This window comes from Talpa europaea (genome assembly GCF_964194135.1).
Source record: "Talpa europaea genome assembly, chromosome: 1".
NCBI lineage: Eukaryota > Metazoa > Chordata > Mammalia > Eulipotyphla > Talpidae > Talpa > Talpa europaea.
The window spans coordinates 850956-870146 of record NC_140073.1 but is presented as its reverse complement, the minus strand read 5'-3'; the positions used below and the strand labels follow the sequence as shown (position 1 = coordinate 870146).

General features: G+C 70.1%; 2 protein-coding genes across 3 annotated transcripts; both read left to right on the top strand.

The window, feature by feature from the left end:
- Positions 1-4848: 4848 nt before the first annotated feature.
- On the top strand, positions 4849-10309 carry TH (tyrosine hydroxylase; the record flags this gene model as incomplete). Of its 2 annotated transcripts, none has more annotated exons than XM_084237441.1 (13): positions 4849-4938; positions 6232-6432; positions 6982-7156; positions 7377-7465; positions 7639-7706; positions 7879-7929; positions 8100-8245; positions 8324-8459; positions 8535-8604; positions 8994-9050; positions 9166-9261; positions 9363-9496; positions 10031-10309. In XM_084237441.1, 13 exons carry the CDS (start codon positions 4849-4851, stop codon positions 10188-10190), a joined length of 1473 nt encoding a protein of 490 aa, XP_084093567.1. In that variant the 3' UTR covers positions 10191-10309. The 2 variants fall into 2 exon arrangements, with proteins under 2 accessions (XP_084093567.1, XP_084093566.1); XM_084237440.1 differs by having other exon boundaries at positions 4849-5009; positions 6210-6432.
- A 1693-nt stretch (positions 10310-12002) lies between these two features.
- Positions 12003-12782, top strand: INS (insulin; the record flags this gene model as incomplete). Its single annotated transcript, XM_084232366.1, has 2 exons — positions 12003-12189; positions 12634-12782. The coding sequence occupies 2 exons, from the start codon at positions 12003-12005 to the stop codon at positions 12780-12782; spliced, it is 336 nt and encodes a 111-aa protein (XP_084088492.1).
- Positions 12783-19191: the final 6409 nt, after the last annotated feature.

Genomic DNA, 19191 nt, shown 5'->3' with positions numbered 1-19191 from the left:
GTATTCAGGAGGCGTTGCCCACGGGCGGGACGCAGCAGTGGGTGGCAGCCAGGAGCCAGCAGGGACACTGGGGTACCTGCAGCCCCCGAGGGAGCCAGGGAGCACCCCCGCCCGGGGAGGGATGGCCGGCTTTGGGGGTGTTGGGAAGGGGGTGTGAGAGGACGGGGGGTGCAGGGCAGCACGGACAGGGTGGAATGGGGGCGCGGGACACAGGCCCGGGGTCCGGTCTTGCCTAGGTTCCCCCGATTCCCCTCTGCTGGCTGGGCAGCTGCTGCAGGGATACCAGGAGCCCCTCGTGGGCAGCAGAGGGCCCAGGCCGGTGGGTGGGGTGAGTGAGCGAGCGGTGAGTGTGAGGACAGGAGGGGTGACCCGGGCCACTTGGGGGCCCACCGCGTCCTGCCGGCGGGGCCTGGGCGTCCTGCAGCGGCATCCCAGGGGCCCTGGCCCCGTCCCCCGGGGCCCAGGTGGGCGGCAGCCGGGCTGGAGGGCGCCGGCTTAGGGTGGAACTTATTAAAAACAAGCTCAGGATTAGAGGCGCGCGGCGGGGCCGGCGGGATAAGCCTGCGCAAATGTCAGGGAGCGGCGGCGGGAAATGTCAGCGCGCTCGGGGCTGCCGGCCCAGAGGAGCTGCAGGCAGTGAAGCCAGTGGGGGTGCAGGGGTATGGGGTAGGCAGAGGGTGCTCGGGGTGTGAGTACACGGGGGTGTGGGGTGCAGGGTGTGTGGGGGGTGTGGGATGTGCAGGGGTGCGGGGAGTGTGTGGGATGTGGGGGTACACGGGGGTGTGGGGTATGCGTCAGGCGTGCAGGGGGCACAGGAACACGCAGGGGGTCGTGGGGCTGGGGGAGGTGTGCTGTCCCCACCCAGGCACCTGGCCAGAGGCCCAGCAGACTTTGTGGGGTCAGAAAGGGGGCTCTTCTGCTGCCCCAGGCTCTAGGACAGAGCCTGGCAAGGGAGCCCCCCCTTTCCACCCAGGCCGGGCTGCCCAGGTGGGAGCTCGGCAGCTCCCAGCAACTCAGCAGCCAGCAGGCCTGAGGAGCCGCTTGTCCCACGCCGGGTGCTGTCCCCAGCGCTGCACCCCCCCCCCACCGCCCGGTGCCCTGGCTCGCTGGCCTGTGGGGTCCACATGCGTCTGGTTCTGCACCCAGAGCTGCCCCCAAGCCAGAGGGGCAGAGTCGTCCAGGGCAGCAGACGAGGAGTTCACCTTGGGGTACCCCGGCAGGGTCACAGCTCTGGTGTTGCACCCTAAGTGTCGGTGTCAGGGATATCAGGGCATCCCCAACTCTGGGCACCAGAGCCCCAAGGAGTCCCTGTGTGCCAGGAGGGTGGGGGCTTGGCATGGCCTTGTCCAGGGAGGTGCTGGACCCCCAGAGGAGCCGGGGGGAGCAGAGCCGGGGCCTTGGGGAACCTACACTGGCCTCCAGGTGGGTCTCTGGGAGGCTCCCCACTGGGGTCTGGCCCACATGGAGCAGAGCATGGCCGTCCCCTCCCCTGGTTTGGCCACTATACCTCTGGTAACACAGCCATGTGGTCCCACACATGCCGAGGGGCCCTCACCAGCTCCTCTGTAGAACAGGAAGAGAGGGGGTGGGGGTGAGATGGGGGACAGGGCTGCCCGCGCTGCTGGGAGCCTGGGCTCCCCAAAAGCGGGCACATGGGCGGGACCCGCTTGGAGCGCCAGGCTGAGGGCACTGGCTTTGCAATTAGACGTGACTGCTGCCAAGAACAGCTGCCACCGGCTGCCTCGAGTGACTAATGGGGATGTGGGGCCCTGCTGCTCTCCCGCTAATTGTCAGGCCGAGCCGGCGGGGGGGCGGGGGGGCTGACTCGCTGGCCCTCCCGGGGGGTTGGCGGTTCCCAGCGAGGGGCCGAGAGCACCGGCGGGAGGGACAGGGAGCCGGGGCCACCAGCCTGCTCGGCCTCTGAGCCCCGACTGCGCGCCCCAGGGCTGCACACGCGTGTGCCGGGCGCAGTGCACACACGTGCCCACGCTCACAGGGCTCCTGCACACACAGGCCCAGGCGCACACCTGCTCACGCGCACAGACCAGTAAAGCTGCTGGTGGAGCCGAGGGGCCTACTCCTGGGGCGCACAGCAGGGGCCCCAGTTTCTCATCCGGCACCCTGGGTGAGGAGGGGGTGCCGGGGCGGGGCCCCCAGGGGCTGCTGTGGGGCCGAGGGGCCGCCTGCCCGGGTGGGGCTGGTTGTCAGGGGTGGTGGAGACCTCTGGTGGCCGAGGCCCCGTCACCTGTCCCTCAGCTCCTCCCGCCCCCCTGCTCCCCAGGGCCTCCAGCTACCCAGCGGTCCTCCGGAGCCCCAGGGACACACCTTCCCGCCCCTTCCATCCCCGCGGTGGCCCAGCCACGCAGACCCCACTGGAGGGCGAGGACGAGGACCCCAGGGTAAAGGGCAAGAGCCTTTCTGGGGGCCCCCAAGGGCTAATCCCTGGTGCCGGCGAAGCCTGGTGCCCCGCTGTGCAGCTGGGGACACTGAGTCAGCGGAGACCGCGCCCGGGAGGCGAGGCCCCTGCAGGCAGGGCGGTGGGAGGAGAGGCAGGAGGGAGGCCTGCCTGGAGGCGGGGCAGCCCCAGGCTGAGGGTCTGCCCGGCTGTGGCCAGGGGAGGGACCCTGGAGCCCAGGCAGGTGGGGGCTCCCCGGCCGAGGCGCTCCCGCCGGCTGGCCGCCGTGTGACTTCAAAACGCCCCATTATCCCTGAGTGGGTCCCATCGACCGCGGCGGGGCTGGTCCGGCGTGTTCTGGGCGGACGCCGCCTCGCCTGCTGCTCCCGCCCGCGGACAGCCTTGTTAGGGCTAATTGCTCTGACATTTCAGCTCCGGCAGGCGAGGGGGGCGGTGGTTTCAGCAGCGAGATTCTTGCTTCTTCCAGCGTGGGGGATGGTGGCCGCCACTCCCCGCCACCCCCAGGGCCCCGCGGAAGGGGCCTGCGCCCCCAGGCTGGCCTCTGTCCCCCTGGAACTCGACCTCTGCAGGGGGGGGCAGGGGCCAGGCCTGGGGGTGCAGCCTGTGTGCCTGGGCTTCTGCGGGGAGGGGCCTCTCTGGAGACCCTGGCCCTCCAGAGCTGAGGGTGGCAGCCAGGGGGGCTACGTGGGTGTGCACACGAGTGTGTGCATGGGTGCGCCTGTGTCCCAGGACACGCCATTCGCACACCTGCTGCCACTCACACCTTAGACGTGATCTTCGGCCCGGGTCAGAGGCAGCGAGCACAGCATGGACCCCGGAGCTGTGGGGAGCAGGGTGGCCCGGCTTGGGCCAGGTGTGGGGCGGAGCGGAGCGGGCGAGCAGGGTCTGTGGCAAGCGGAGGGGTCCTGGAGCTCCGACCCCTGGGGCCGGCCAGGGCGCTGGTGCCCACGTGGGCATGAAGCCTGGCCGAGGCCTCCGAAGGCCTCCAGCTCTGCACTCTGAAGGGCCTGGCAGACTCTGTGACTGCTCAGGACCTTGTGGGGGCCACGGCAGGGCAGGGGTGCTGGCAGAGGGGCCAAGGGCGCCTGTAGGAGCAGGTGAGGGGGCCCTCGGGCCCAAGCGTCCAGATCCCAGGGCGCCAACCCCTGGGACTCCAGACCCTGGTTCCCTGTGCGGGAGCCCTGGCCCAGTTCACCCCGAGCGGCCCCACCCCAGGCCCAGGCCGGACCCTCTGAGACCCCCTTCAGCCTCCCCGGGCTCCGGAGGCCCACTCTGGCGCTGGCTTGGGGCCTTGTGGAGGGTCGCCTGGCCCCGGGGGGAGAATTCCGGACACGCAGCCCCCACTGGCTTCCGTGCAGCCCGCGGCGCTCAGGCAGGAAAGGGAATTAAGAAGCAATATTTGTGCGGGTGGAAGACATTTGCCGAAAGGTTAAATCCACACCGGCTGTGGCCTGCACGTCGCGGATCTGTCCCCACCCCCACCCCCGCCTCAGCCCCCTGACCACAGGCCTGGGCCCCTTCGTCCTGGGGGGCGGCCGCCCCCCCGGGTGGGGTAGGAGCACAGGGGCGCTGAGGCATGCTCCAGGGAGCCGTGGCGTGCAGAGGCGGGGAGTGGCGAGGCCAGGCTGGGGAGGCAGAGGTGTGCGGTGCAGTGGTGGTTCCTGGGGGGCTCCAGTGCAGGGAGGTGGGCAGCGGTCACTCGGTGACCAGCCTGGGATGGACCTGTGGGGACGGGGGGCTCCTGCTGTGTGCAGTGTCACCTGAAGCTTTGGGGTGCGGGGCTACAGGGTGCAGGGTGGGGCTGTGGGGCTGCCACGTGAGGCTCACTCAGAGGGCAGGGCGCCCGGTACCCCCGGTCAGCCAGTCCTCTGCGTGGAGCCGTTGTCCTCCACGCTGGGCAGAGGGGGCCTCCTGGACACCTCGGGTCCTGCTGACACGCTTGGGAGCTGGGCGCAGTGGCCAGGGCTGGGGCCAGGCGAGGGGAACAGCCTGCAGGATCCTGCTGGGAAATGTGGCAACGTGAGAACCTTCTGGAAGAGCAGCCGCCTCCCCCGTCCGAGCGCTGAGGCTGAAGGGGCCTCCGCCCCGAAGGTGCAGGGTTTGTGTCCCTGCACCCGAGTGCCCAGAACAGCCCTCCCTGGCCTGCCCGCCTCCCACCAGGGTGCGCGGCTGAGGGTCCCCGCATGCCCAGCCCGCAGGGCCAGAGCAGGGATGATTCAGCGTCCCCGGCCGTGCCTGAGACGGTGGCTGCAATTAGATTTAATGGGACAGAGCCGCTGTCTCCGCTCTGCGCCCACCCACTCCCTCAGGCGGCGGCAGGCGGAGCGGGACGCGGGAGGTGGGAGGTGGGGGACCCAGGGGGGCTTTGACGTCAGCTCAGCCTATAAGAGGCGCTGGCAGAGGGCCGGAGCCGAGCCTGACCCGGCAGCGCCATGCCCACCCCCAGCGCAGCCTCGCCGCAGGCCAAGGGCTTCCGCCGGGCCGTCTCCGAGCTGGACGCCAAGCAGGCCGAGGCCATCATGGTAAGGGGGCAGGCCGCGCGGGGGGCAGGAGCCCGGGCGGGCCGCCCTTGCGGGTGCTTGAGCCCCCCATTGTGGCAGAATTGGAGAAAATCCTCCTGGGGTCTTAGAGGCGTCCCGGCAAGCAGCCCCCGCGGTGGCCAGAGGGGCTGGTCCCCGCACAGAGTCTCCAGCCGCCCTGGTGGGCACACAGCAGCCCGGGGCCACCTGGGGCCAGGCCCCTTCCCGGCCCCGCCCGGGCCCGGCCGCAGCTCAGGTGGAGGTGTGGGGCAAGCGGGGTGCGGACCCCGTTCTGCTGGGGCGCCCAGCTGGAGCGCCGGGGGCCCAGGCTCAGGGTGCCCCAGCCCATCCTCCGAGTGCCTCCGCCGTCCTGACGCCCGTCTGCACCCCACCACGCTCTCCACGCCCAGTGTCGCCGCCCGCCCGGGGCCGCACCTGCCCAGCAGCCTCCCCCCACCCCGACAGTTCCCAGCATCCTCTGCCTCTTAGGGCCCCCGAGTTCACGGGGACCAGTGACAGCAGCCCACGCGGCCCCTCCACGGGACTGCACACTGAGGGCTTTGCCACGGGGAGGGGGGCTGTATGGATCCTCGGGGAGCCAGGAGGGATGCCCCCCTCCGCACACCGAAGCTGCCCGTCCACTCGATGAGGACAGGGCTGAAGGGACCAACCACCCGGCAGAGGCCCCCGGAAGGCATCCCGAGGCCCAGGACCCACTGACCCAGGCTCTCCCTGGCCTGGCGCAGCCAGGCTCTGCCCCACCCCAGGGTCGACTGGGGCTCCTGCAGCCCCAGGACCTCCTTGGAGGGTCTGCTCCAGGCCTGGAGCACCCGTCTGACCAGGGTGGGGGGTCCTGGGTGCTGTATTGGACATGCTGGCCTGGGTCTCCCTGGGACAGACTGTGGCAGGCACCAGAGTCCCCAGGAGGGTGAGGGGTGGCTCTGTGCCCTGCGCCCCGAGAATCGGTCAGTCAGTGGATCTGGGCTGGGGTCTGGGACCAGGCCGGAGGCTTCCTCCAGGCGGCCAGACCCCACGTCCCCTGGCCCCTGGCCCCCTGGCTGCTGTCCACCCCCGGGCCAGAGGGACAGCAGCTGCAGCGCCTGTCACTGCTTCCTGTCACCTAATCCAGTTAGGGTCTGCGGGGACCAGAATCCCAGCCACCTCCCCGCCCCCTGCTGGCTGCCAGCAGCTTCTGGCCGCCCCCCCCACGGGTGGCGTGACCCCAAGTGTGCCCGGACCTGGTGGCCATCCCTCGGGGGCACAGTGGCCCCGAGGCAGCTGCGTCTGTCCCCACAGTCCCCGCGCTTCACCGGGCGGAGGCAGAGCCTCATCCAGGACGCGCGGAAGGAGCGGGAGAAGGCCGCGGCCGCAGCCGAGCCGGGGGAGCTGCTGGAGGCCGGGGTGGAGCAGCGGGACGGCCGGGCCCGGCTCAGCCTGCTCTTCACCCCGCGGGGCGCCCAGCCGGCCGCCCTGGCCCGCGTGGTGCAGGCCTTCGAGGTGAGGGGGCAGGGCGGCCCCGCCGGAGGGGCGCGGGGAGGGCCCCCGGTCACGAGGGGACAGGGGCCGGGAGCCCCCAGCTCCGCCTCCAGTCCGGTCCCCAGACACCCTCACACACGCCCGCAGCCCCCGGGCCCCGCCGCGCGGCAGCTGAGGATTAACTGCTCCGGCTGGCCGGGCACGGCGGGCGCTGGGCCAGCTCCGGGACACGCAGCGGCAGCCGGGCGGGCGAGACCCCGGGCCCCGGTGCCGGGCTGTCGGTGGGGTCCCCCGGGCCCCGCCCCGTGTGAGGCCGCGGGTGGGGGGAAGGTTGCTCAGGCGGCCTGGGTGTGGCCTCAGGACACGCGGTGGCACCTCCGCGGCCGGGTCAAGGGAGAGCCCCCCCCCCATGCCCAGACGAACCCCAGAGCCACAAGCCCGGCCCACGTGTGGCCGGGACCCCAGGCTTCCCCCTGCTTCCTTGTCCCTCACCTCGTTCCCCCTCTGTCCCCCTCCGTCCACGTCTTGTCCCCCTCTGCCGGCCCCGCTTTCCTGCTTTTGCTCCCTAAGACCTTTGACACCAAGATCCACCACCTGGAGACGCGGCCGGCGCAGAGGCCGCGGGCGGGGGGCCCCCACCTGGAGTACTTTGTCCGGTGCGAGGTGCCCAGCAGGGACCTGCCCGCCCTGCTCAGCTCCGTGCGCCGCGCGGCGGAGGACGTGCGTGGCGCGGGGGAACACAAGGGTGAGGCCGGCCCCATCCCCCGTGCCACCCCGGGACCTCGAGACCTCGGGGGCAGGGGCTCCCACAGGGTCCCTGGAATGACGCCGGGACACTCTCCCCGCTGACTGGGCCCCCTCCCCCCCGCCCCACACGTGCCCCGCTGTGGCAGCCCCGGCCCAGACCCCCGGGGTGGGCGCCCCGGCGCGCGCTCACGCTGTTGTCCCCGCGCCCCTCTGTGAAGTCCTCTGGTTCCCGAGGAAGGTCTCCGAGCTGGACAAGTGCCAGCACCTGGTCACCAAGTTTGATCCTGACCTGGATCTGGACCACCCGGTGAGTCCCGCTGCCCGGGGGCTGGCGGTGCTGCGGGGTGCCCGGCTGGGGTGGGGGGCTGGGTCCCCGGCTCTGCGGGGTGGGGGGAGTGGGGCGGGGGGCGGGAGCCGGGAGCCGGGGGTGGGCCGGGGAGGTGGGGCGGGCGGCCCCCACCAGCGTCCACTTGCCCGCAGGGCTACTCTGACCAGGCCTACCGCCAGCGCCGCAGGCTGATCGCGGAGATCGCCTTCCAGTACAAGCAGTGAGGAGGGGCCCAGACGTCCTGCCACCGAGCGGCTGGGGGGGGTCTTTGTCCCCACCACCACCTTGTGGCCAGCTGGGGCCCCGAGTCACGGCGAGGCGGCTGTGGCAGAGAGCGGTTGAGCAGTTGGCCGAGGCCCCTGGGGCCTCACTGACCGCTGACCCCTCCGCAGTGGTGACCCCATTCCCCGCGTGGAGTACACGGCCGAGGAGATCGCCACCTGGTGAGAGACCGCTGGGGGCGGGCAGGAGGCCGGAGCCCCGCGCAGGGGCGCCCGCCGGAGGGACCCGAGGCCTGGCGCCGCAGGCTGGGGCCTGGGCTGGCTGGGAGCCCCTGGGAGGGTGGGGCAGAGCACGCTGGGGGCCGGGGCGCCCCTGAGACGCTCGCCCGCAGGAAGGAGGTCTACAGCACCCTGCGGGGCCTCTACGTCACCCACGCCTGCCGCGAGCACCTGCAGGCCTTCGAGCTCCTGGAGCGCTTCAGCGGCTACCGCGCCGACAGCATCCCGCAGCTGGAGGACGTGTCCCGCTTCCTGAAGGGTGCGCGCCGCGCGGCGGAGGCGGGAGGGGTGCGGGGCCCTGCCCGCCTTCGCGCCCCGACCGCCCCCCGCCTTGCAGAGCGGACCGGCTTCCAGCTGCGGCCCGTGGCAGGCCTGCTGTCCGCCCGGGACTTCCTGGCCAGCCTGGCCTTCCGCGTGTTCCAGTGCACGCAGTACATCCGCCATGCCTCCTCGCCCATGCACTCCCCCGAGCCGTGAGTCCGCGCAGGGCATCCTGGGGCGCGGGAGGGTGCGGCCAGGCCCCCACCCACCTCCCCTCCCGCCCCCAGGGACTGCTGCCATGAGCTTCTGGGCCACGTGCCCATGCTGGCCGACCGCACCTTTGCCCAGTTCTCCCAGGTGAGTGCCCAGCCGTCCCCCAACCCGGCCACTGGCCAGGCCCTCCCCCCGCGGAGCCCCCAGGTGGATGGTGCCGGGATGGGCCTTGTGCATGTGCTGGGCCCACTTGGGAAGGCCACCTTATGAAAAGGAGGAGGAGGAATTCTCCAAGCCAGGGGGCCAGAGTGCGTTGGGGGGGCAGGGAGCGGAGTCTCACCCCAGGCCTCTACTGGGCACATGAGGGAAAGCAGGACAGTCAGGGCCCTGACGATCCTGGGGGGGGGGACTGCACCCCAGGAGGGCCCCTGCACACTGGGCCGCGCCCAGGGAACCCGGGGTGACCCCGCCTCACCCAGGGGTTGCCCTGCAATTTGCCGAGCAGAGCCCCTCAGCCGCCCCTCCTCCCGCAGGACATTGGCCTCGCGTCCCTGGGGGCGTCGGACGAGGAAATCGAGAAGCTGTCCACGGTGCGCTCCGTCCTGTGCAGGGCCCGGAGGGGTGGGGGGTGGGGCCTGGCTGCCCTGCTGCAGGACCCCCGGAGCCCAGCCGCGCGCCCACACCGACCTGCGCCCCCACCTGCAGCTGTACTGGTTCACCGTGGAGTTCGGGCTGTGCAAGCAGAACGGCGAGGTGAAGGCCTACGGCGCGGGGCTGCTGTCCTCCTACGGGGAGCTCCTGGTGAGGCGCCGTGGCAGGCGGGCAGGCTGGCGGCCGGGGTGGGGGCGCGGGGCACGGCGCAGTGGGTACGGACGACCCACACTCCCTGCCCGCGCCCCCAGCACTCGCTGTCCTCGGAGCCCGAGGTGCGGGCCTTCGACCCCGATGCCGCGGCCGTGCAGCCCTACCAGGACCAGACGTACCAGTCCGTGTACTTCGTGTCCGAGAGCTTCGGCGACGCCAAGGACAAGCTCAGGTTGGTGGGCGGCCTGCGCGGGGCCTGTGTCTGCAGGCACCTCAAGGCCCGGGGCTGCCGGCTGGTGGGCAGGTTGAGTGCCAGGCGGGGCAGCCTGCCGACCTCGAGGGGGGCTGTCCACGCCTGGGGGTGCAGGGATCAGTGGCAGCCCTCCTGGGGGTGGCAGGGGCCGAGCAAGACAGCGCCTAGGGGCCTAGGCAGGCGCCTGTTGTCACAGAGAAAAGTAAGGGGCTGTGTGCCTGGTGTGGAGAGGTCGCCCCACGCGCTAGCTTAGGGACAGGAACGGGGCTGGGGCTCCCCAAGGCACAGTCTGGGAGGGCTTCCTGGAGGAGGAGGCCTGACGGAACTGGGCCTAGTGGAGCAGGGAGGGCTGGGCGACCTGCAGGGGCTGACTGGGGCCGGGGGACTGGCCGCCCCGCGTTCTGTCCGGCGGCTGGACCGGGCTGCCGGGGCGCGGGAGGCTCAGAAAGGCCGGGGAGCCGGCCCCCCACTCTGCCCACACCCCTACCCACTGAGGGCGCCGCCCTCTCCCAGGAGCTACGCCTCTCGCATCCAGCGTCCCTTCGCCGTCAAGTTTGACCCATACACTCTGGCCATCGACGTGCTGGACAGCCCCCGGGCCATCCAGCGCTCCCTGGAGGGCGTCCAGGACGAGCTGCACGTCCTGGCCCACGCGCTGAGCGCCATCAGCTAGCCCCGCCCCGCCGGCCCCGCCCCTACTGGCCCCGCCCCCTACTGGCCCCGCCCCGCCGGCCCCGCCCCCAGCCCGGCCCCGGCCCCGCCCCCCGGCCGAGCCCCACCCGGCTTCTGAGCTCTGCCTGGGGAGCCGTGTCCTCGTGCGCTGCCCCGTCCACCCACCACCACCAGCTGCCCACCGGTCGCCTCAATAAAAGCGAGTGCCCAGGCACCAGCCCCTGGTGTGTGTGCTGACTGGGGTGCAGGCTCACCGGTGGAGGGGCTGCACCCTCCCACCGCCGCGCCGTCCTCTGCTGCAGCCTCCTGGCCTCTGGCCCCGGGCACAGGAGCCCCCAGGCCAAGCTCCCTGCCCCCCGAAGCCGGCCTGAGCCGAGCCCTGCCGCTGGAGAGAGGAGACTCCCCCGCCCGCGGGAGCGGGAGGACCGGCAGCCAGGCCCTGTGCCTGGGGACCCCAGCAGGGAGGGCACGCTCCAGGGTGTGGCCTGGCAGGGCAGGTGGGGACCCCTGCGCCCGCCCCACTCAGAGCGGCCCCAGAAGTGCGTGCTGACCGGGAGGCCGCTGGCCCCTTCCCAGCTGACCAGGGCCTGGCCTCCGGAGCCCAGTGGGGGTGGATCTGGCCACTGGGGTCTGGCCGTGGCCCGGCAGCAGGAGAGGCCTCTGTCCCCCTCCGGCCCTGGAGACAGCAGCCCGGGAGGTGGACACGGGTGGTCCTCCAGGCCATGCCCGGCTGTCGGCGCCCCCACGCCCGAGAGGCACTGACTTCGGCAGTGGGGCCGCGGGGCCTGCACACCCCTGTCGACCTCCAGGGCCTCCCACCTCCCTCGCTGTTCCCCCCACCCTGGGGCTGCCAGCCACCCGTCTCCCTCCCGCCCACTGGCCCCTGGACACTGCCTGCTGGTCCCCGCTCCCCCAGGCTCCTGCCCTGGATCCCTGTCTCAGGGGTCCCCACATCTCCCTGGCTGCGGCAGTGAGCTGAGGGCCCATGGTGTCGGGGAGCCTGTCCTTGCCTCAAGAGGGCCACAGACCCCAGTGCTCAGCGACGGGACAGGGGCCGGGGACCCTGCCCTTCCTCTGGGTGCCGGTCCCGGAGCCTAGGGGAGGCCAATGGCGGGGCCAGGCTAAGAGGGCAGCCCCCGGCAGAGGGGTGGAGGTCAAGAGGGTAGCTGGCAGGGGCATCGGCCTCCCCAAATGTCCCTGGATCCCTGTGGTCCCCATGCGGGGGGCTCTGCCGCCCCCACTTGAAGCTGAGAGATGGGGTGGCGGACCCCTCTCTGCAGCCCCGGGGAGCTGGGGGGGTCTCAGCCGGCCGCTGTGCGGGGCTTGGGGCCAGGAGCACCCCTCAGGCCTCGGCCCATCTGAGGGGTCCCCAGGACAGATCAGCTCCTCCCGCCAGTTCCCCTGGACTCATGTGGAAATGGAGGCCAGGTGGGGCAGGTGCTCTGCCCCCCGCTGCGAGCTGGCCACCCTGGGGCCGCGGCACCCGCGGTGCTGACGCCAAGGAGGTGATCCTGCCGACCCAGCACCGGGGAAATGGCCCAGAAACTGCAGCCTCAGCCCCCCGCCATCTGCCACCCAGGGGCCCCGGCGGCCCGGCGCGGGGCAGGGGCTATAAAGGCGCTGGGGCCCGCTGCTCCCCGTCCTCCTGCCCGAGCTCCCAGGTGTCGCCAGCAGGTCTGTGGGGCCCCAGGGGTGCAGGGGTGCGGCTGGCCAGGAGGGTGGCGGGAGTTGGGTTCCCCCAGTGAGCCCTGGGTGAGGGTCTGGGCGCACCCCCTCCGGGCTCACCCCTCTGTGCCCAGGTCCTCCCTCCGCCATGGCCCTGTGGACGCGCCTCCTGCCCCTGCTGGCACTACTGGCTGTGTGGGGGCCGCGCCCGGCGCCCGCCTTCGTCAACCAGCACCTGTGCGGCTCCCACCTGGTGGAGGCGCTCTACCTGGTGTGCGGGGAGCGCGGCTTCTTCTACACGCCCAAGGCCCGGCGCGAGCTGGGGGACCCACAGGGTGAGCCGCCCCGGCCGGCCGGCCACTGGCCTGCCCGCCCCGCCTTCCCCGCGGCCCTGCGACCCCGCGGCCCCGCTGAACTTGCTGCCCCCGAAACTCATTCTGCTCAGACAACACCCCCCTCCGAGGACAGGGGCGTGTGGGGGGACTTCAGGGCCAGGATTAGCACTGGGCACTGTGTTGGGGTGATGGGCAGCCCCGGCCTCCCGTCCCCCAGGCCTCGGGGAGCTGTCCCGGGCAGCCTGGGTGCGGGAGAGCACCCCGCCCCAGGGAGTGGCGGCTGTGGGTGGGGTCAGGCGGGGAGACCCCTGGCTGGGCTCTGGGACCACCCGGGAAGCCGTGTGGGGCCCCGCTGGGGGCTGGGGCGCGGGGCCCGGGGCCGGAATCCCAGCTCAGCGGGGCGTCCCCTGACCGCCGGCTCCTCTCTCCCTCCCGCTGCTCCAGACTGGCCGCTGGCCGCGGTGGACGAGGCGGCGCTGGGTGGGGGCGCCGGCGCGGGGGGCCTGGCGGGGGCCCCGCAGAAGCGCGGCATCGTGGAACAGTGCTGCACCAGCATCTGCTCCCTCTACCAGCTGGAGAGCTACTGCAACTAGCCCCTGCCCCCCAATAAACCTCGCGAGAGCCTGCGCCAGCGTCTGTGTGTGGGGGGCGGACGCGGGTGGGGGCGCCGGCGGCCTGGGGTCCTGCCCCGAGCCCTGTCCTCTGCACAGGCGCAGGGACCAGCTTCCCACTGGGCGCCGGGACACGTGGCCCCCGGGCCTGCTCCCGCCCCTGCCGTGGCCCCGTCCTGCGGCCGCGGCTGCGCTGGGCGCACGGGGCTGCGGGGGCTCCACGAGGCCGGAGCAGACGCTCCTGGACCGACACCCGACAGCTTTTCCAGGAGGAGCAGCATGGGCGGGGTGGGGGGGCCGTCCCTGGGGCTCCGGCTGCCCCCGGCGTGGGCTAGCGGGGAGGCCTGCAGGGGTGAGGAGGGGAGAGGCCCAGGGGTTGTCCTGGCCCAGCCGCAGCCCCTGCCCAGCTGCAGCCAGGGGCGCCCTCTTGCCCAGGAAGGGTTGGGAGAGGCCAGCGGGCACCCCAAGAGTCGGGCCCGGCTCAGACCACTCAGTGCTCAGGGGACTCTGGCTGTGTCCCCCAAGAATGGCAGCCTACAGGGCCACGCACAGGCTGCCCCCCAGCCCTCCCTCTTAGCACAAGCCCCACGGCGAGGCCTGAGGACAAGGCCGCCCAGGGGCCAGGTCCGCAGGGGCCCGGGCCTGAGGCCTCCTCAGCGCTCAGAGCGGCCCAGGGTGAAGCCGTCGGGCCCTGCCCACGCACTGCCCGCGGGCCAGGGGGTCCAGGTGGCCAGGCCGGGCACCTGAAGGGCCAGCGGGCGCCCTGGGCTCACCAGGTCTGGCCAGCCCGCCGGCCTCCGGGTGCAAACCAACCTGCCCCTTCACAGGAGCTCGCCAGGTGTGGGGGGCACTGGGACGGGGGACCCCACCCACCAGGGCACCCGCCCATGAACGCGGCCACACCCCAGGGAGTCACGGCCCAGACCAGCGCCGCCCCCGGAGCGGGGGCCAGGGCCAGGGCCAGGGCAGGGCAGGGCAGGGCAGACCGGGCTGGAGGAGGGCGGAGGCGAGTCCTGCGGGGGGCACCGGCGGCCCCTCGGGCTCGGGCAGAGGCGAGGGCGCTCCGCGGAAGCCAAGGTACGCGGAGCCTGCGGGCCGGGTGCGGGCCGGCGCTGCCCTCGAGACCAGGCCAGGGCGACCTGGGCGGCCCCTGCGCTCGGGCACCCACAGCTCCGTGCGGCGGAAGCAGAGCCCTTGGGCCTGGGCCCCCGCGTGGTGGGTGCTGAAGGTGCTGAGGGCGCCTCCCGGGTGCCCTGAGCGGGGTCACGCCCAGGGACCCGGAGGTCCGGCCCCCAGATCTGGTCACCGTGGGGTCACCCTGGGTGCGCCCCCCAGCCCGCCAGCCTCCCCGGCCCTCGGCAGGACTGGTCCCGGCAGGACGGGAGCGGGGGCCCTCCCCGCCGTGGGTGAGGTCGTGGGGCCCAAGGTCAGGGGGTGGCAGAGGCAGCTGTCTCCGGCCTGGCGCCCCCACCCCACCGAAACCTCAGCCCCCCGGCACCGGATCACCCCTGGGGCGGGCTCTGGCACTCGGCCCTGCCCGGACATGCCCCTTCTGGGAATCCAAGGCCGGTGCATCCGGGGCCTCGCCTGCTGCCCTTGGACCTGGGCTTCCTCGGCCATGGGCTGGCCACGGCGGGCACGGCGGGGGTGCGGCCACCCCAGTGGGGGGCCCAGTGGCCCCAAAGCGGGAGGCAGAGGCTCCAAGGGTCCCAGCCCCCCTGTGTCCCCAGCCCCTGGCCGGAGGGCCGGTCCCCCGGTGAGGCTGCTGAGGCACCCGCACTCCGCAGCTCAGTCCTGCCCACGAGTGGAGGGTGGGGACGTGGCGCCTGCTCCTGGGGGGCCAGGCCAGACCGGGGTCCGCCTTCTGGGCCCACCCCAGGCTCTGCTGGGCAGCTGCCTCCAGGACACTGGTCTGCCTCCGCTCCCGGCAGGGCGAGCTGGCACCCGGCGGTGTTTGCCTTCTCTGCTGGCAGCGAATATTTGCCTTCCTCACTGTCCTCCAGGCCTGAGGGGCACGGGGCGGGGGGGGGGGGGGCTGGGCGCAGGGAGGGGGCACCGGCCCCTGCCCTCGAGGGCCGGGGGTCTGGCAGGGAGCAGAGTGAACCCGGAACCTGTGTCCCCTGAACAAAAGGCTCTTGGCAGAGGCTGGGGGGGCCCCAGCCAGAGTGAGTCCGATGAGGCTGCGAGGGGCCAGCTGTGTCCCCGCCTGGGGAGCCGGCCCCACCCGCCTGTTGCCCTCCGGATGCCCGCCCGGGCAGCAGGGCTGCGGCATTCCACAGACGGCCAGCAGAGGGGGCCAAAGCCCCACTTTTGGGCTGCAGCGGCCCCTCAGCTCAGGCCTCTATGTGGGTCGGAGGCTAAGACTTGTCACCTCTCACCAGGGACCCCACAGGGCTGTCCACCCTGCATCCTGCAGCCGTGGGGTCTACGCGGGACCCGGGTGAAGCCCCGGAGGCTTCGGGGGGGGGGGCAGCTGGACAATGCCGAGGAGGCCCCCTCCTGTGGGACAATCTCCAGGGAGAGTCTGATTCTTGCCTTCAGGATCCCAGAGGTCTGGGGGGGTCCTTGCAGTGACTTCCCACCTCTCCCCCACAAAGCAGAGCAAACCAGGAGCAGAGGTGGAAGGCAGGCACCCCGGGGAAATGGAGGCAGGGGTGACGCTGTCACTGCCAGGCCAGGCGGCCTCAGGGCCAGAAGGTGGAGGCCGGCGCGCTCTCTCGCCCCGTGGCCCGCTGGCCTGTGCTGGCGCCCCGCACCGCCCCCAGCCCTTGGCTCACCTCCTGCTCCCACTCGGCCCCCAGCCCTCCCAGACTCCCCACCGGGTGCCATCCGCTGCAAGTCTGAACGCAGACCCTCGGGGGGATCTCCTGGGCCCCAGGACAGGGTCTCTGCTGGGCTTGGGGGCTCACCCCCCAATTCCTATCCTCCAAGGTGCTGGGCTGAGGTGTGGCGGCACCTCAGGCCACCTCTGGGGATGTTGGGCATGGGTCACTAGGGCTGGGTGGAGCTGGGTGCCGCCTCCCCAGCTCCGTGCCCCCGGATGCTCAGAGGGACGAGGTCAGGCATAGCCCTGGGGCCACGGGCCAGGGTGTCAGGGGCTAAACCCTAGCACCGGGACCACACAGCACGGGGCTTCCGTCTGGAAACCTATCTGCCCCAGCCTGGGGGTCGGCTGCGTGCCCCCACCGGGGACCAGGCCGCTGAGCTGTCAGAAGTGGGGGCCAGGGACACATCCCCCCAGGCCTCACTTGACCTCCTCCCAGCCCATCTGTGCTTTCGGAAAGCAGAGCCCGGCGGCCTGCCCGCGTCCCTCCCGCGCCCCTGCTCCTTGTTTTCCAAGCCCAGCCTCTCAGAAACGTACCCTCTGACCAGGTAGGCTGCCCACACCAGCCGGCCCCTCCCACAGCCACCACCCGCTGCCGGGGGCTCATTTTCTGGCTCCTGCTTTTCTGTGTCTGAGTTTCCGGGCTCAGGGCAGTTTCCTCAAGTGGCTCAGCAGGGCAGGGTGGGAGACTGAGACAGGAAACTGAGGCGTGCACCTGCCTCTCTGACCTCCCTGGTCTTCCCTGGTCCTCCCTGGGCCTTGCTGGTCCTCCCTGCACCTAGCTGGTCCTCTGTGACCTCCCTCAGTCTCCTTGTCCCTCCCAGAGAGTGGACTTGTCCTGGCTGCCCGCTGGGGCTGCTCCCTGCACCTGCACCTCCTGGGAGAAAGGCGCGCAGAAGAGGCCAGGCCGGAGGGGAGGGGAGCTGGGGAGCCACAGACGGGGGGAGGAGGCTGGGGCCGCCACCCCAGCACCCGCTGTGGTCAGAACTCAGAACAGAGGTACCTGAGAACACACTGGTGCCAGCTTCCTCTCAGCTCCACCGGGCTGCGTGGGGGTGGCCTGCGGGGGCCCAGGGCCAGTGCTGGGGTCTGCAGCGTGAGTTCAGTGCCTTTGGCTGATGGCGCCCGATCTGGGCCTTTGGGCCTCAGGCCACACCACGGGTTGGTTCTCTGGTGTCCGGGGAAGGAGGGAGCTGACTGTCTTCCTGGGAAAGGACTCCATGGCTCCTGATGGGATGCGGGGGAGCCCTGCAGGAGGACAGTCCCCCAAGGATGGCCCGGGGGCTCCTTGTCCTATCACGGTTGGAGAATGAGGTTCCAGAGAGCAGGGCTGGGCAGGGGAACTTGGCGTCAGCTGCAACGCAGGGCTTCAGGGCTTCGGCCCCTCCTGGGGGAGGCAGAGTCCATCGCAGGCCCCCTCTGCCCAAATCCAGAGCCCTCTGGGGTTTTGCTGCAGGTTTTGCCTTTACCTTTTACCTGCGAGGATGGAGGGGCCCCTCCAGGCAGACGTCCTGGTTCCGACCCCGATGCTGCTGAGATGCCAGCCATCTAGGCCCCAGAATGAAGTTCCCAGAGCCAGTGTCAGGGCAGCGAGAGAACATCTCTCCACATGAGGAGAGCACCGTCGTGAGCTACCTGCCCCATGCCAGACACCTGTCCATGCCCCAGCACCTGGGTGGTCAGAGGGAGGGGCCCGCTGAGGGCAGAGCTGGCACGTGGACAGGACCAGTCTCCAGGACCCTCCTGCTCATGTCTCTTCCATCTTCACCCCACCAGGCCTGGGCTCCCCAGGCCCTCAGGCTGTTGCCCAGCCACATTTGAGGTCTCCTTCTGCCCAGAGTATCTCCTTCTACCAGAGTATCTGCCTATATATATGGTACCAGATGGTGTGGGGTTCCAGGGCATCTGGTGCATTCGGGAGGGAGTTCAGAGCTGCTTCTTCCTCTTTTCTCCATATACAAGGTACGGAAGAGTGGTCCTTTGCCATCTTTTTATTTATGGCTGATAGTTGCAAGGTTGGTAGGGGTGGCACAAGCTCTTCTGGGGTCTCCTAGAGGCAGACTTGGTTGATAGGAAAGCCAGTCACCTTCTGAAAAGCTGCGGCTGCCACTCATCCAGTGGCCACAGGGTGTCAGGCTCAGGCCAGATTTGGGAAGCCCTGGGGTTTGGGGGGTGTTGCAGGAGTCTGGAGCAGAGGTCACCCACCCTGCTGGTCTCAGGGACTCTGCCTCAGGATGGGCAACCAGCACTCTGCCCTGGATCCTCTCAGTAATAGACTGAATTTCATCTTGAAACAAATGTAGTACATAGTTTTCTAATTCTCATAATACACTGGATGCTTCAGGAAGGCATCCCAGGTTAAGGCTGTGCCTGCTGCATCCATCTTGCCATGTCCCCCTGGGCTCTGGGAACCCCTGCAGTGAAGAATTCCCTTGGATCTGCCTCTACTGCTCCATCTGTAATGCCAGGGTGGAGGCAGATACATGCTTCTGGTCTGAAAACAAAGATAGTCTACCTGCATCCCAAACTGCAGGGGTCCTCCCCCAAAGGGAGACATATTGTTGCTTTGCCCCCCAGACCTGTCTGAAGGGTGGTAGTGCCTGATTTTTGGGTTGTGATTCTCAAAGCAGTCACCAGGTGTCAGCATGAGGCCACTTAAACAACCCAGTGGTGTGGACCAGAGGCTGGGAATTCTGTGGTGCTCCAGTCCCCAGGACCCCAGGATGGATGATCGTCTCCCAGGCCTAAGAAGCAATGGGTCAAGGAAGTTCCGGGTATGAGGTGTCCAGCACCCTGCACCCCAAATGTACCTTTGGTGTTTCCTCCCACCACTCTTTACTTTTTATAGGCTACCTGTCTCCCCCATAAGTCAAAGGAATGCAGTGCTAAGGATCTCATCCCTTACACCTGAACTGCTGACCTTATGTGACTCTGGTCCTTCTTCATGTTACCATGACTTAGCTAAACTCCCATGGACTCCCCCATCCTGATCCCTTTTCTATGCTCCCCTCTTCTTAAAGTCTGGCTTCTAAGAATCTGATGGAATAAAATGATCCTGCAAATAAGAGTCCCTTTGTGACTGGGTCAGTGATGGGAACCCAGACTAGGGTAGGGGTCAGATGCAAGACACCATTATGGGGCTGGGAGTTTGGTCTGAGTGCCTCAGGCTACTTCCCTTTTATCCTCTTAGTTTCCCACCTCCTCAGTTTGGGGAACCATCAGTTGGCCTCCCATGCAATCCCCTCATCTGGCTTGGGGAATCCTTTACCTCCCTAGTACCACCTATGACTTGGGAAGTCCCAGTCAAGTCTTTCAACAGGGACCTGCCAGTAGCTTCTTGTGACATGCAGGCATCTTGCACAGATGCCAGGGCCCTGTGGTGCAAGCTACAAAGTTGCAATCTACAGAGGCCCAAATAAGAAGCAGCACAAGCATGAGCAAATACTGAACCCCAGAAATTTTTGGCAGCTTCACACTAACTCTCCTGTGTGTGCCCCAAAGCAGTTTCAGGGCCGTTAGCATCCCTGCATCTCTCCCTGCCCAAGAACCCAGTGGGAGCCCCCACTT